This window comes from Vipera ursinii (genome assembly GCF_947247035.1).
Source record: "Vipera ursinii genome assembly, chromosome: 1".
In the NCBI taxonomy this organism is placed as follows: Eukaryota; Metazoa; Chordata; class Lepidosauria; order Squamata; family Viperidae; genus Vipera; species Vipera ursinii.
Genome location: NC_139512.1, coordinates 188,563,496 through 188,576,998, shown reverse-complemented (window position 1 = coordinate 188,576,998; position 13,503 = coordinate 188,563,496). Strand labels below are relative to the sequence as shown.

Sequence of the window (13,503 nt, the reverse complement as noted above, 5' to 3'; positions counted from 1 at the left end):
CCCCTGAAAGCCTCCAACTGCTGCAGCTACTGAAAATCCCAGAACACCTGCAGGCCCACCGATCAAGTGTTTCAGATGTGGACAACAAGGGCATCGAGCAGCGAGTTGCCCAGTCCCTTACCCTCAACAGCAGAGTAGACTGGGACCATCAGTGAGAAAGAAACCAGCCCAGCAGCCAATGAGAGAGAAATCCAACTGGATCACCCATGAAACTATTGCCCAAGTCATGTCCCCCACACAGGAGAATGCTGGGACTCAGGCTGAACCCGCCACCGCTCTATCCTCTTATTACAGCAACGATGAAGGAGAGAATGACCCAATGGTGAGTTGACATATCCCAACTTTTTCACTACCTGCCAAACTCATAATCCCTAAGCACAAGTAGATTTAAAAGTGCTAGTCGATTCTGGATGCTGCCGGCACATTATTAGCTTGCCATTTGCCATGAAATTGGGCATACAAGCAAAGCTGCTCTCCAAACCCATGAGGTTTTAGCAAGCTGATGGCTCCCTGATGGGAGGAACTTTAGTCACTCAATTAATTGAGTCCCTACGCTCAGAAATAGGTGAGTTCATTCGTTTCCTGGTGGCTCCAAAATGACTGAGGCTGTGATCCTAGGATTAGCCTGGCTGCATAAATGGAAGCCGTTTATCTGGTGGGAGAAGGGAATGAGAACTGTGAGGTTACCTATAGGTTCCAAGCCCCATTTACTCAACAGACATTACAGGAGAACTTAGCCCACCCAACGAGCTAGCGCACATGGCTGCCTTGTCTCAAGCCACTCATCCCCAGTGAATAGCAGAAACTAGTGGAGGCATTTAGTGAGAAAGAATGCAACACCCTGCCTCCCCAGCCACCCAATGATTGCTCTATTGAACTGCTACTGGGAGCCAAACTCCCACGACCGAGAATGTATGCTATGTCCCCACTTGAGATGGAGGAGATGCAGCATTATGTGGACAAAAACCTAGTGAGAGGATTTATCGAACGGGCCAAGTCTGCCATGGGAGCCCCAGTGTTATTTTTTTTTATTGAAAAGTTTTACAAAATTTTAATAATAACCCCCCTCCCCATCAACCCCCCCCCTTCTCTCCCCCCCCGGACTTCCCAAAGCAGAATACAGGGTATTAAATATAGCAATCTTATGCAAACATATGCTAAATATCTATTACAATGTTAACAAACCTTCCACCCTTTAACTCCCTTATAACAAAACTAAAGTAATTATAATAACACTTCTATAATTGTTAAGAATTATTCATATGCTATTTGAAACTTTTTAGTCCCATATTTGTTCTGAATATAATCAATCCATCTTTTCCATTCCAAAATATATTTTATGTTGCGCCACCAACAGTCTGGCTGCCGTTATTAAGTGTAACATTAATTTAGTTTCTATAACAGTACAATCCGAAATAAACCCCAATAAGAATAGCTGCGGAGTAAATCTATTTTATCATACAATCTTTAACTAACTCCGATTCTGAATCAATCTCTATAAGAGCATTATATAACCTTTTTATATGCGATTGACTTTGATCTCTAATTTGCTTTATCAAATTTTCATCAACTTTTATTATACCAATTTTCTGATCTATCCATCTAGCTTGTAACTGTATAAACTGAAACCAAGTCTGTACTATCTTTTCTTCCTTTAAAACATTTAAAGGTTTCAGTTTCAAAATATTCCCTTCCATCCTAAGAAGTTCTTTATAAGTAATCACATCTTGTTTCTGCTCCACACTTATATTTCCTATTGCATGTCTAGGTATTGCCCATATAGGTATTTTATTATTTAATATATATTGGTACTTTTTCCAAACTCGGAACAAAGCGTTCCTTAAGATATGAGTCTTAAAAATATTATCCACCTTTTTGTCATAAAATAAATATGCATGCCATCCATACAATAAATCATACCCCTAAAAATAATCCCCAAATTCCATCTTTTCTATTACTTTCAATAAAAATTGCCAGTTCAATTGATCAAAAGCCTTCTTTGCATCTAAAAATATCAATGCAGTGGAGACTTGCTTGTTTCTTTCCAAATATTCCAATAAATTAACAATTTGTCTTACATTGTACTTCATTTGTCTACCAGTTATAAACCCTGACTGATCATTATGTATCACTTGTTGCATTATATTCATTATTCTATTTGCCAATACTTTAGCAAATATCTTATAATCAGTGTTTAAAAGAGATATTGGTCTATAATTCTTTGGTTGACTAAGATCTTGATCCTCCTTTGGAATCAATGTTATGAAAGCTGTTCTCCATGATGGGGGCACTACTCCCCCAAGTTGAATTGTTCTAAATAAGTTCTTCAAAGGCTCCACCATTTCTGACTGCAAATTTTTATAGTAACTAGCTGTCAATCCATCTGTCCCTGGTGATTTACCCAAGAAGTTATTAACTGATTCATTCCATCCCGCTGCTCTTGAGTAACCTTAGGAATATTCACCTCTTGTAAATATTTATCTATATCTATACTTTGAATTGTATCACTTGCATATAATTTAGAGTAAAATTCTGAAAATAGCGTTCTGATAATATCTTGTTGATAAACCTTTTTACCTTTATATTCTATTTTCTCTATCATCTGAGACTTTTCTTTTTTCCTTAACAAGTAAGCTAACCATCTACCTGGCTTATTAGCATTATAAAAAGTATTATGTTTAGTGTATCGTATGTTGGTTGCAACCTGGTCTGCTATCAACTTATTAAACTGCCCTTTCAATAAGTTAATTGTTTCTTTCACTTTCTTATCAGCTGGGTTCAAGATAAGTAACCTCTCCTTCATCTTTATTTCTTCTTCTAACTCCTTTTGCTTTTGTTCCTTTTTATGTCTATACTTGTTATTCAAATGTATTAGGACTCCTCTCATATAAGCTTTACTTGCATCCCAAACCATTTCAATCGAGGTGCCCTTATGCATATTCATTACAAAAAATTCTCTCATTTGTTTTCTACATTCATTCACAATTTCCTCATATCTAAACAAATTTTCATTTAATCTCCAAGATCTTTTATCCCTTTTCTCTTGAACCAATTCCATCCACACTGGACTATGATCTGTTAATGTTCTTGGGCATATCTTAATCTTCTTCACCCTAGAAAAAAATCATTGGTAATTAGTATAAAATGAATCCTTGAAAAAGATTGGTGCCTATCTGAAAAAAATGTAAAATCCCTCTCTTCCATATTTCACTCTCTCCAAATGTCTCTCAATTCCAGGTCATCCATAAGCTCAAAAAAAAAGATCTAGGCAGTTTCGCACGGTTTGATATTCCATTAGAAGACCTTCTTTTGTCTTTTCCTGTGTCCAGAACTCCATTCCAATCTCCCATTAAAATACAAGATTTATAATCCCATTGGGTTATTCTGTCATGTAAAAGTTTATAAAAATTTTCTTGATGTTGATTTGGTGCGTATATTCCAACCAAAAGTATTATCTTTCCTTCTATTATAAGTTCAATTGCAATATATCGTCCTTGTGCATCTGCCTCAGTGTTATTTAAAGAAAAAAAAGATGGATCACTTCATCTCTGCATGGATTATAAAGGTCTGAATGTGGTGAGCATGGAAAATAAATACCCCCTCCCCCTTCTGAAGGACTTACTAACCCACCTGGCAAAGGGGAGTGTCTTCACTAAGTTGGACCTGAGAGAGGCATATTACCGGGTGATGATAAAAGAGGGAGATGAGTGGAAAACTGCTTTTAACTGTCCCATGGGGAACTATCAATTTAAAGTCATGCCATTTGGGCTACAGGAGGATCCAGCTGTCTTCATGCAACTGATTAATCAGGTCCTACATGACCATTTATATGAAGGGGTTCTGGTGTATCTTGATGACTCAGGTTGACTCAGGTTGACTCAGCCTTCCATCCTTCTGAGGTAGGTAAAATGAGGACCCAGATTGTTGGGGGCAATTAAGCTGACTTTATAATAATGCCGCTTGGGGTGTGTGTGAAAGCTCTAATAAGCAGGCATATACATAGAATGAAGGCTACTGCTAAGCTTGTAAGCCGCCCTGAGTCTTCAGAGAAGGGCGGGATATAAATGGAATTAAAATAAAAATAAAATAAAAATAAAAATATACAGCACGAATATGACTAGTGAGACATAAAACTAGTGAGACAAGAGCTAAAGAAACTGTTGAATGCTAAACTTTATGTCAAACTACCAAAGTGTGAGCTTCATCAGATCCAACTAGATTATCTTGGCTACAGAATTTCCAGCGAGGGCATTGAAATGGACCTGACCAAAGTGAAAGCCATAATTGAGTGGCAGCCCCAAAAAACTCGCAAATAGCTCCAGAGCTTCCTAGGATTCACCAACTTCTACCATCAATTCATCCTCTCCTTTGCTGAAATTCCCCTACCCCTAATGGAATTACTAAAAACAGGCAAAGAGGGAGGAAAGCCACATCTGGGCCAACCACTAACATGGACTATGAGCTGTCAGAATGCTTTTGAGAACTTAGAAAGACTATTTGCTGTTGAACCGGTCTTAAAGCATCCCTGCCCAGGGAATCCCTTTGTAATTCAAGCCAATGCCAGCAACATGGCCATTGTAGCTCTGCTACTGCAAAAGAACCAGACTGGGACCCTACAACCCTGTGCCTACACCTTGAAAAAATTCACTGAGAGCAAGAGGAGGTGGGCTGTGTGGGAAAAGGAAGCCTTTGTGTTCCGCTGGGCTCTATTAAACTGGAGACACTATCTAGAGGGGAGCAAGGTGCCTTTCAAGGTTTGGACTGATCACAAAAACCTAGAAGCACTGAAAACTCCCTGCAAATTGTCTCCAAAACAAGTATGATGGGTGCAGTACTTTAACCATTTTAATTTCAACCTAAAGTACATACTGGGAGGAAAAAACTTCTTAGCTAATGCTTTATCCAGACTGCCCCAGTACAAGAGCCAGCGTGAAGAGCTTAATGAGGCAATTATCTTCAATCCACAAACTGCTTCTCAACTCAAGCCACACAGAGTCCTAAGCCCCAATGACCCTGTGGCAAAGAAAATAAAGCAAGAGCTACTCACCGACCAATGGTTCAAGGACAATCAAACCTCCCTAACATGCCTGGATGGTTTGGTTTACAAGGCAGGAAAGATATACTTGCAAGAGACCCTCCACCTTAATTCTCTCCAAAACGGCCATTACATAAAACAGGATGGGCACTTTGGATATTTGAAAACCCTACACCTCATCCACTGGCAATTCTGGTGGCTGGAATTGAAACGGGACATGGAAAACTATGTCCAGAGTTGTGCTGTATGCGTCACCATGAAAAGAATTCCAGGGAAACCTCCTGGATTGTTGCAACTGGTGGCGGACCCTTCCCAACCATGGGAAGAAATTGCTATGGATTTTATAGTAGATCTACCTGAAAGTAGGGGAAATATGGTCATCTGGACTGTGATATATCTGTTTTCAAAGCAGGCTTACTTTATTGCTCACTCCCATCTGCCCAACGACTGGCCAAGATGTTCCTGAAACACATCTACAGACTGCATGGTGCACCAAAACAAATAAACTCTGATAGTGGGGTGCAGTTTACAGCTATGTTTTGGAGGAGTTTTCTCAAACTAATTGGCTTATCTCAAGGACTATCTTTGACCTTTCACCCGTCTACCAAACGGGTGGCTGAATCTGCAAACTCAATGGTGGAATAATATCTATGATTCTATGTGGATGATCAACAAACAAACTGGACTGACCTCCTCCCTTTTGCAGAGGTGGCTTATAATAAGTCTGTTCTCAGCAGCACTGGCTTCATGCCTTTTTAAGTGGCCACAGGAAAGGAACTCAGCCCAATACACGAATATCCCCAAGGACTCTCTGCTTACCAAAATCTTGATCAATGGGTGAGGGGGTGAGAGGAGGTCTGGAAAACCATGAAAATTGCTTTGAAAAAGGCTTCAGAGACATACAAAAACAGGCAGATAGGAAAAGGGCTCCTCAAAGGACATTTCAAGTTGGGGAAAAGGTTTATCAGTCAACTAAATATTTAGGGCTTAAGTTACCTAGTAAGAAGTTAGAATCAAAGTACTTAGCACCCTTCCCCATTGTAAAGATCATTAACCCAGTCATGGTAAAATTAAAACTTCCCAGGCTCATAGAGAAAGTTCACCCCATTTTCCATTGAAGCCTGTTGGAATCTTTTCAGGATTCCATCTTAAGATCTCCCCCTAAGAAGGCACCTGGACCTCTCATAGTGGCAGGACAGACTCACTGTGAAGTAAAGCGTATTCTTGATTCAAGAATTTTTAAAGAGAAATTGCAGTATTTAGTGCATTGGAAGGGATATCCATTGTCTGAGGCCACCTGGGTGAAATCTAGTGATGTAAAAGCTGACAGACTCATTAATAGATTCTATAAGAAACACTGTAACAAACCAAGAGGCAACCCCTAACCTGTGCTTTTGTTTGCATTACAGGATTTGTCCTTTTTGTAAGGGTGGGGGCGGATGTCAATGCTGCTAACATCGGATGTTCTTTTTTTGACAACGGATAGAAATGTAACCATTTTTTCTATTTCGCTTTTAGAGTTGGTTGATGCTGGGAGGGGAGATGTGGATGAGAGTCCAGTTAGTCATAACAATAATAACTCAGCCATGGGAATCCAAGGTTATTGCGCCCAGAGTTGATAAAGATTTGGCAGGCTGGAGAGCTGGGAAGAAAGCCAGCTCTCTCTTCAAGCTAATTGAGGAATGTGATTTATGACTGTTAATTGGAGGAGGGAATTGTGCTCTGCTACTTTGTGCCCAGGGGAGGGAATTTCAGTTTTTGGCTTTAACTATGTAGTGCTGATACTTTGTTTCTCAAATAAAAGATTTTTTAAGGTAAACAATGCCTCGAAGTTCTTTTGAAGAATTTCATCTGTCGGAACCATGACATTCTCCTTCAAAGGAGAAAATGGCTGTCCTTGCCATATTTGTATAGTTAAAAAAACAATGGGTTTGCTTGGATTACAGATCTTTTCAGATATTTATGGTAAGTACAGGAAGAGCTCCATATGAAACAGTTGACAGGCTTGCCTCAAATAGAGTGGTTTAATCGGAAAAGCTTCCCATTGTGCTGGAAAAGACAGCCTTACTTTAGTCTTGTAGAAGGAGGGTTCTTCAAACTTTCAGTTTAGCCTCTAACCCTATTTCTCAGTATTCACATGAATCCCAAGTTTCTTGTTCAGTTACCATCATAATCCTCATCCATCCATAGATGAAAATAGTTTTCTGACAGCAAAATTCTATATGCCCTTAACAGAGAAAAAGGCATTTTTGCTGCAGTCTTTCTTGTATTGTGGCCTTTTACATTCATTTTACTTATACAAGAAATGCCACTCTTCCTGATTTATCCCCAAGCCTACATATAGCCATCAGATGCTGATAAGACATGGTTAATTGAAAGATTATAAGGCAAAGAATATAAGGCAAGAAGGTCTGCTATTGAGTAGAGCAGCTGGTTTTAAAAAATAGAAAAGAAAAGAAAACTCCAGAATTTCAGTGATCCACCAGTAGACTAATGTCATAACAGACCATTCCCAAGTATTACTCTCCCTACTACTACACAACTGCTCATAGAACTGTTGTATGAGTTAGATAGTAACTGGTCCTAAGTATTATATCACATTGAATCACTGCTTTCACTTCACTGGTAGTCTAGGAAAATCCTTTTTGTTCTTGTGCAAGGAATAAGTTAGATATTTATACCCAGAGCTTGGACATAAACACTGAATTGTGTGGGGTCTTCTGTGTGGAACTTAAAAGTACATAGGTAGTAAACAGGGTACACTTTAATTCCCATTCAAGATTACATAACTTTTATATAATGTTTATATATATTTTATATAATTTTATGTAATTATAAACAAGATTATAAACTGAATCTAGAGGTCAATCCCATTTACATTTAAATCTTACTTCAACATCAGCCACAAGAGGCACCAAAAGACTAACATCTAAAAATTGAATTTTTTAGAATTTTTTAAAATTTTAAAAAAATCTTTTAATTTTTTTTGAATTTTTAAAGAAATTTTGAAATTTTAATTTTTAAATCAACTTTTAGATTTTTAAAAAACTTTTAGCAACTGCAAGAAGAAAAGCATGGTCTTGAAAAAATCATAGGAAAAAATACCTGTACTGTTGTGATTTGCAAAATATTTTCCATGTATGTATTCATGCCCATAGAAGATCCAAATTACACATGTAGTAAATGTAAACTAAATGAATTACTCGAAGAAAAAGTAAAGGGTCTAGAGGCAAGTCTAGCCACTCCGAGACTCAACTAACAAAAACTCCAACCAAAGGAAGAAGACTGTATCAAAACTGAACACAGTAAGGAACAAAAAACTACCAGAAACAAATGAACCTTTAAATGACGGGTGTCAAACTCAGCATGTCACATGACGTGTCACGACATATCACAACTGTCAAAATCCAGTTATATTTCATTTCTATCTATCTTCTCTGATTTAAAACCAATTCTTACTATCTCCTGGATTTCATCATACTACTAAGGGGGAGGGGGTATGCATGTGGGTTTTACTACTTTCACTTCCTCTATTCACTACAAAGTAACCTTTTGTTGATTCACTTCAGGTCTGCTAACCATAACAATGTGGCCATCTGACTTTCATCCTATGCCCCTCTGAAACTCAGAGTACGCAGAGTACACTTAAACCTTCCTATTTATTGAATCATGGTCAGTCTCATGGTCAGGATTTAGCAGCTCCTTTTATTTCTGATCCCATCAAAAGAACTTTCAAATATTTTCTAAGAGAAATCATCAATGAAATTTTAGCCCTGATTATGATCATGGTACTTTGTATCAATTAACTTAGCAGATGATACTCAGTTTCTGGAACTGTGTCATGAACTGGAGCTCTTTATTGCTAACTGCTGTGTCTTTGACAGTTTATTTTTCTTACAAATGGGGGGGGCAGGATTTCATTAATAAGCTCAGAATTTGAAACAAAAGAAACTGAATTGAAACTATGAAACACTTTCAGTTAATTGTAAAGAGACATTTCCATTCACAAGTAGTCATCGTGTACCAACCATAATTGAGACAAGCAACTCCATTGCTAAGGTCACAGTTGTAAAATGAAATGTCATGTGACCATACTGACTTACGACACCAGTTCTAGTTGCAGTCATTAAGTAAATCACCCACAGTTGTTAAGCATGACATTATACAACCTTGACTTGTGACTTCCAGCTGGCTTCCCCATTGACTTTGTGATGGTCATAAATGGTGATCACATGACTGTGGGATGCTGTGACTGTTGTAAATGAGCACCAGTTGCCAAATGCTCAATTCACAATTATGTGATTGCAGGGATACTGCAATGACTGCAGGTTTGAGGATTGGTCATAAATTTCCTTTTCTGGCACTATCTTTACTTTGGTCATTGAAGTAGTGGTCAGTAAGCAAGGACTTCCTGTATGTGTGTTTTGGGGAGAGGAAGCCCATGAAGTACTAGATACTGGATGCAGGTGGCCAAATGCTACCTTAATTCTTAACAGAAAATTTCAAACTGAATATCCTAAGCCAACAGTTGAATTGGGTGGCATTGAGTCTACAACATTGGGAACCTATTCAAAGGTGTGTCTTACTTAGCCAAATCCAAGGGGAGAATTATTTTGGGAGAGGTGAAGGAAAGAATAGGAGAGGCCACTTGGCCCAAATTTGGTTATTGGTTTCATTGGAAGATACTTGGATTTCAGTATAATACTGTAGTAAATAGTTTCCCAGCTAGCATTAATGGGTACCAGAAAAGGTGAGAAAAAAGTTTTCTTATGAACATCAATGAGATATTTTATAGTGAAGATATTACATTATTTTGCTATATATAGACAAAAACAAAGTCAGTATTATTATGATATATTATTGGTTTCTGTATATCAAATTTCAACTGTCAACATTTCCATTTCTTTTCAGATCTAAAACTGGTGCTTTGAAAAGCTAACCAACTCATAACCAAACATAATGAAGAAGTATCACCATTTGATTTTTGCAACAATCTGTTGTCTTTTACTCTCAGGCAATCATGAGGCTGATGCACAGCAGAAAGAAACTAGTAAGTGTCTTCTATTTTTAAATGATTCAGTATTTAAAAATGGAAAATTATCCCAGATTTTTCATGGAAATTTTGAAGAGAAAAATATATTGCTGTTGTATATTAATGTAGTACGGATTGCCAATGTCTATCTTTGAATTTTTGCCATGTGTACATAGGCATATATACTGTATGTAGCATATCTCTTGCATGCATGCCTTTGATGAACAAGCAGTTGCCTCCGCTGTACCTACCCTGTTCATTCTTATACAATGGTGGGTATGCTGGAATAGATCAATGTTATTTGGGGCATAGATACAGAATAGGAAAAATGGGGATATTTTTGTGAAAGTGAGCCAACTCTCATATGTTACATTTCTAAAGAGATAAATGTTCTTTTCCCAATGATACAGGTGATTGATTTTGTGCTTGATTCTTTTCTGCAGTAAAGAATTAAGTAATATTACAAAATATTTGGGAAATATTGCACATTGGAACAATTTTCAATTAATTTTAATTTGACTTTTCTTCTGTCTGATGAACAAAGACAGCATCATGTTCTTATAATATTGGTACTATATGAAGGAATTTAATATGAACCAGAGTAAGAAAATGCAAAACTAATACTGTAACAACTTATTACAAAACAACCTTTTAAAAATAAATCTGAAAATTCCCACAAAAACCTGTTCCTCCTAGCTGCCCCTCAACTCTTTCCATTAGCAACTCTTCCCCCCACTCCCCCAGACCTCCACTCTTCCCTTTTAGTATCTGCCATGCAGTATGGGGCAGAGAAAGAAATATGCACTTTCATTTCTTCCTTCTTTGTTTCACTGACTTTCTGGATAGCAATTAAAACACAGATTCCAGGGAACAGATAGAGGGATTTTCCTCCAGAAAGGAATTGGACTGCTGAGTATCATGGTGGAAATCAGTTACTGAATATGCTAAAGCAGCTTAGTTCTCATAAAATGCTAAGCCATAAACTATTGATTTACAACCCACATTGGTTAGTTTCATGCACTAAACCAAAACTAATGGCTTTAAAGACAGGGTCCCCAAACCTGGGGTGTGGCCCGCTACTGGGGTGTGGCCTGCTTGGAACTAGGCTGCACAAGTGATGAGCTGGTGCACACATGCATGTGAGCAGCTCAACTTGCGCAAGCAGCATGCCAATGTGTATATGTGTGTGCACATGCATCGGCCAGTTTCCTTTTCCCCCCCACCAGGCCAGCAAGCTGTAAAGGTGGGGGACTGCTGCTTTAGAGGATATGTGATCTAGGGGAGAGAGTGAGAGAGAGATGGAGGAGAGAAGTAGAAAAATCTCCTGTTTTGCTCATTTAGGAAGAGGGTGATCCTGTTCAGTGGAAACTCATGTGTAGAACTTCAGATGGGCACATTAAGTGCTGTTCAGATTTGCCCTCTTTCAATCTGAATTCATCTCTTCTTGTCTCTTGGATTAGTCTCAGTATTCCTCAATCAACTATTGAGTCAATATACTGCTGTATATAAACAGCAGTCTTGCTTTCTCTTACCTAGGCAAGGAAATCTCACTAAAATCATACCATAAGAAGAAAACATTCCAGTGGAAAGAATTCTAGCTTAGTTTAGCATTTCTGCAAGTTGCTTTAGTAGTTTAAAATTGCCACATCAATCAGTGTTTATTAAACAAGAATAATTTCCAGGATTTGAATAGTTTTCCACCTGCCCCAGTGTAAATGAACTCTGGGTTGTTGGTGATATAAAAGAAGAGCCTGGCTATTAATGTAGGACAAGATCTTTCTCTCCACCATGACCTCCGAAAAATCATAAATCAATGTGTTTTTTTAAAAGATGTCAAAATCAGTGCTGCTGCTGATATAATATTTCTAGTGGATTCCTCTTGGAGCATTGGAAACGAACATTTCCAACTTGTTCGAGAGTTTCTGTATGATGTTGTTAAACAATTAGATGTGGGAGGAAATGATTTTCAGTTTGGTCTGGTCCAGTTCAGCGGAAACCCACATCCAGAGTTCCAGTTAAACACCTATCATACTTTGCAAAATATCCTCTCCCATATTTCACACATGCCTTACATGGGGGGAAGAACCAAGACCAGACAAGAATTAGAGTTCCTAATTCGGAACCATCTAACTAAAGCCACTGGAAGCAGAGCGAACAATGGCATTCCCCAGATTGTTATAGTGTTAACGGATGGACGATCCCAAGATGATGTGGCTCTACCATAATCTATACTTAAATCTGCTGAGGTAAACATGTTTGCCATTGGAGTGCAGGATGCAGTGGAAGGGGAATTAAAGGAAATAGCAAGCGAACCCCTTGATATGCACCTATTCAACCTAGAGAACTTTACTGCTCTCCACGACATTGTAGGAGACTTAGTTGCCAGCATTCGCTCATCCATGGCTCCAGAAATGGCTGGAGTAGAAGGAGGGATTAAAGACATCACAGGTAACACAGTCTGCTCTGCCATTGCAAAATTTGTGTCTGAGGGAATTATTTGCTACTTTTCCATAATTTTAAGCATTTGATACATAGCACAAGGGCATTTCAAGGTAACACTAATCAATTAACTTTACTTCTAGTGCTATACTAATATTTTCTATCTGTATGATGTGTGGCTAATGCTAAAATAGCATGCGGTGTAGAGAAAGAATGCAAGCAAAATGATAAGGGAAAGAGACCGCTGAACAGAATATTGTTGAAACTATTTTCATTACTGTCAAGTTTTTAAAAAGTATTGCATGCAATATTCCATGCCTGGATGCTTGAATGCTCCTGCCAGGGAGTGTGTAATATCCAGACAAATAAAATTATAATACAGCACTTATAATACATAGGATTTTAAGATTTTACAACATGGCATAGGAGGCACAAAGAGTAAGACATCTGTGTTTATCTGACTACCATTAGTAGTAGCTACAAGAGAACCCACTTTTCTCACAATGTTTTGTTTTGCAATTTGTTAATTATGGGATGTTTAGCCTCTCCTTAGCTGTAAGAGAATTGCCTAGAAAAGCCCTAAGATGCACATTCAAAGGGTTCAAAACAAAGGGGATTTCTTTTTTCAGATAATGTTTTTCTGCGATGACATGTGATTTCCATGCCAGTCTCCTCAGGCTCTGCCTCTCCCCAGCTTTCTTATTATCTCTGTCCTCCTGGACACACAAATGGACAAAGAGAATAAAGGGAACCAGAAGTCATTGCCTCTCAGCTGGATAGCAAAATCTCCTGTAAATCCGCCTCTCCATCTCTACATTAAGCAGAAGAAGAGGGGAGGAAATAATCTGATTGGAATACAAACTGTTTTATTTAATTAGTAAAAGTGATGAAATAGGACAGTAAACCTTATTGATTTAAATTTATCAATGATTATTCTGCAGTCCTGCATTCTTAGTCCTTTGTTTTTATATCCTGGAATGTATGAAAGGAATTGTGT

At 38.1% G+C, this 13,503-nt stretch overlaps 1 protein-coding gene across 1 annotated transcript in view; it reads left to right on the top strand.

Annotated features, from left to right (window-relative positions):
• The window catches only part of COL6A3 (collagen type VI alpha 3 chain), a 124,179-nt gene that overhangs the window by 26,125 nt on the left and 84,551 nt on the right, over window positions 1-13,503 (top strand). Inside the window, 3 exon segments of the mRNA XM_083350726.1 lie at window positions 9,947-10,085; window positions 11,898-12,289; window positions 12,293-12,515. Coding sequence (XP_083206852.1) covers window positions 9,995-10,085; window positions 11,898-12,289; window positions 12,293-12,515 — 706 coding nt within the window. The 5' untranslated portion in view covers window positions 9,947-9,994.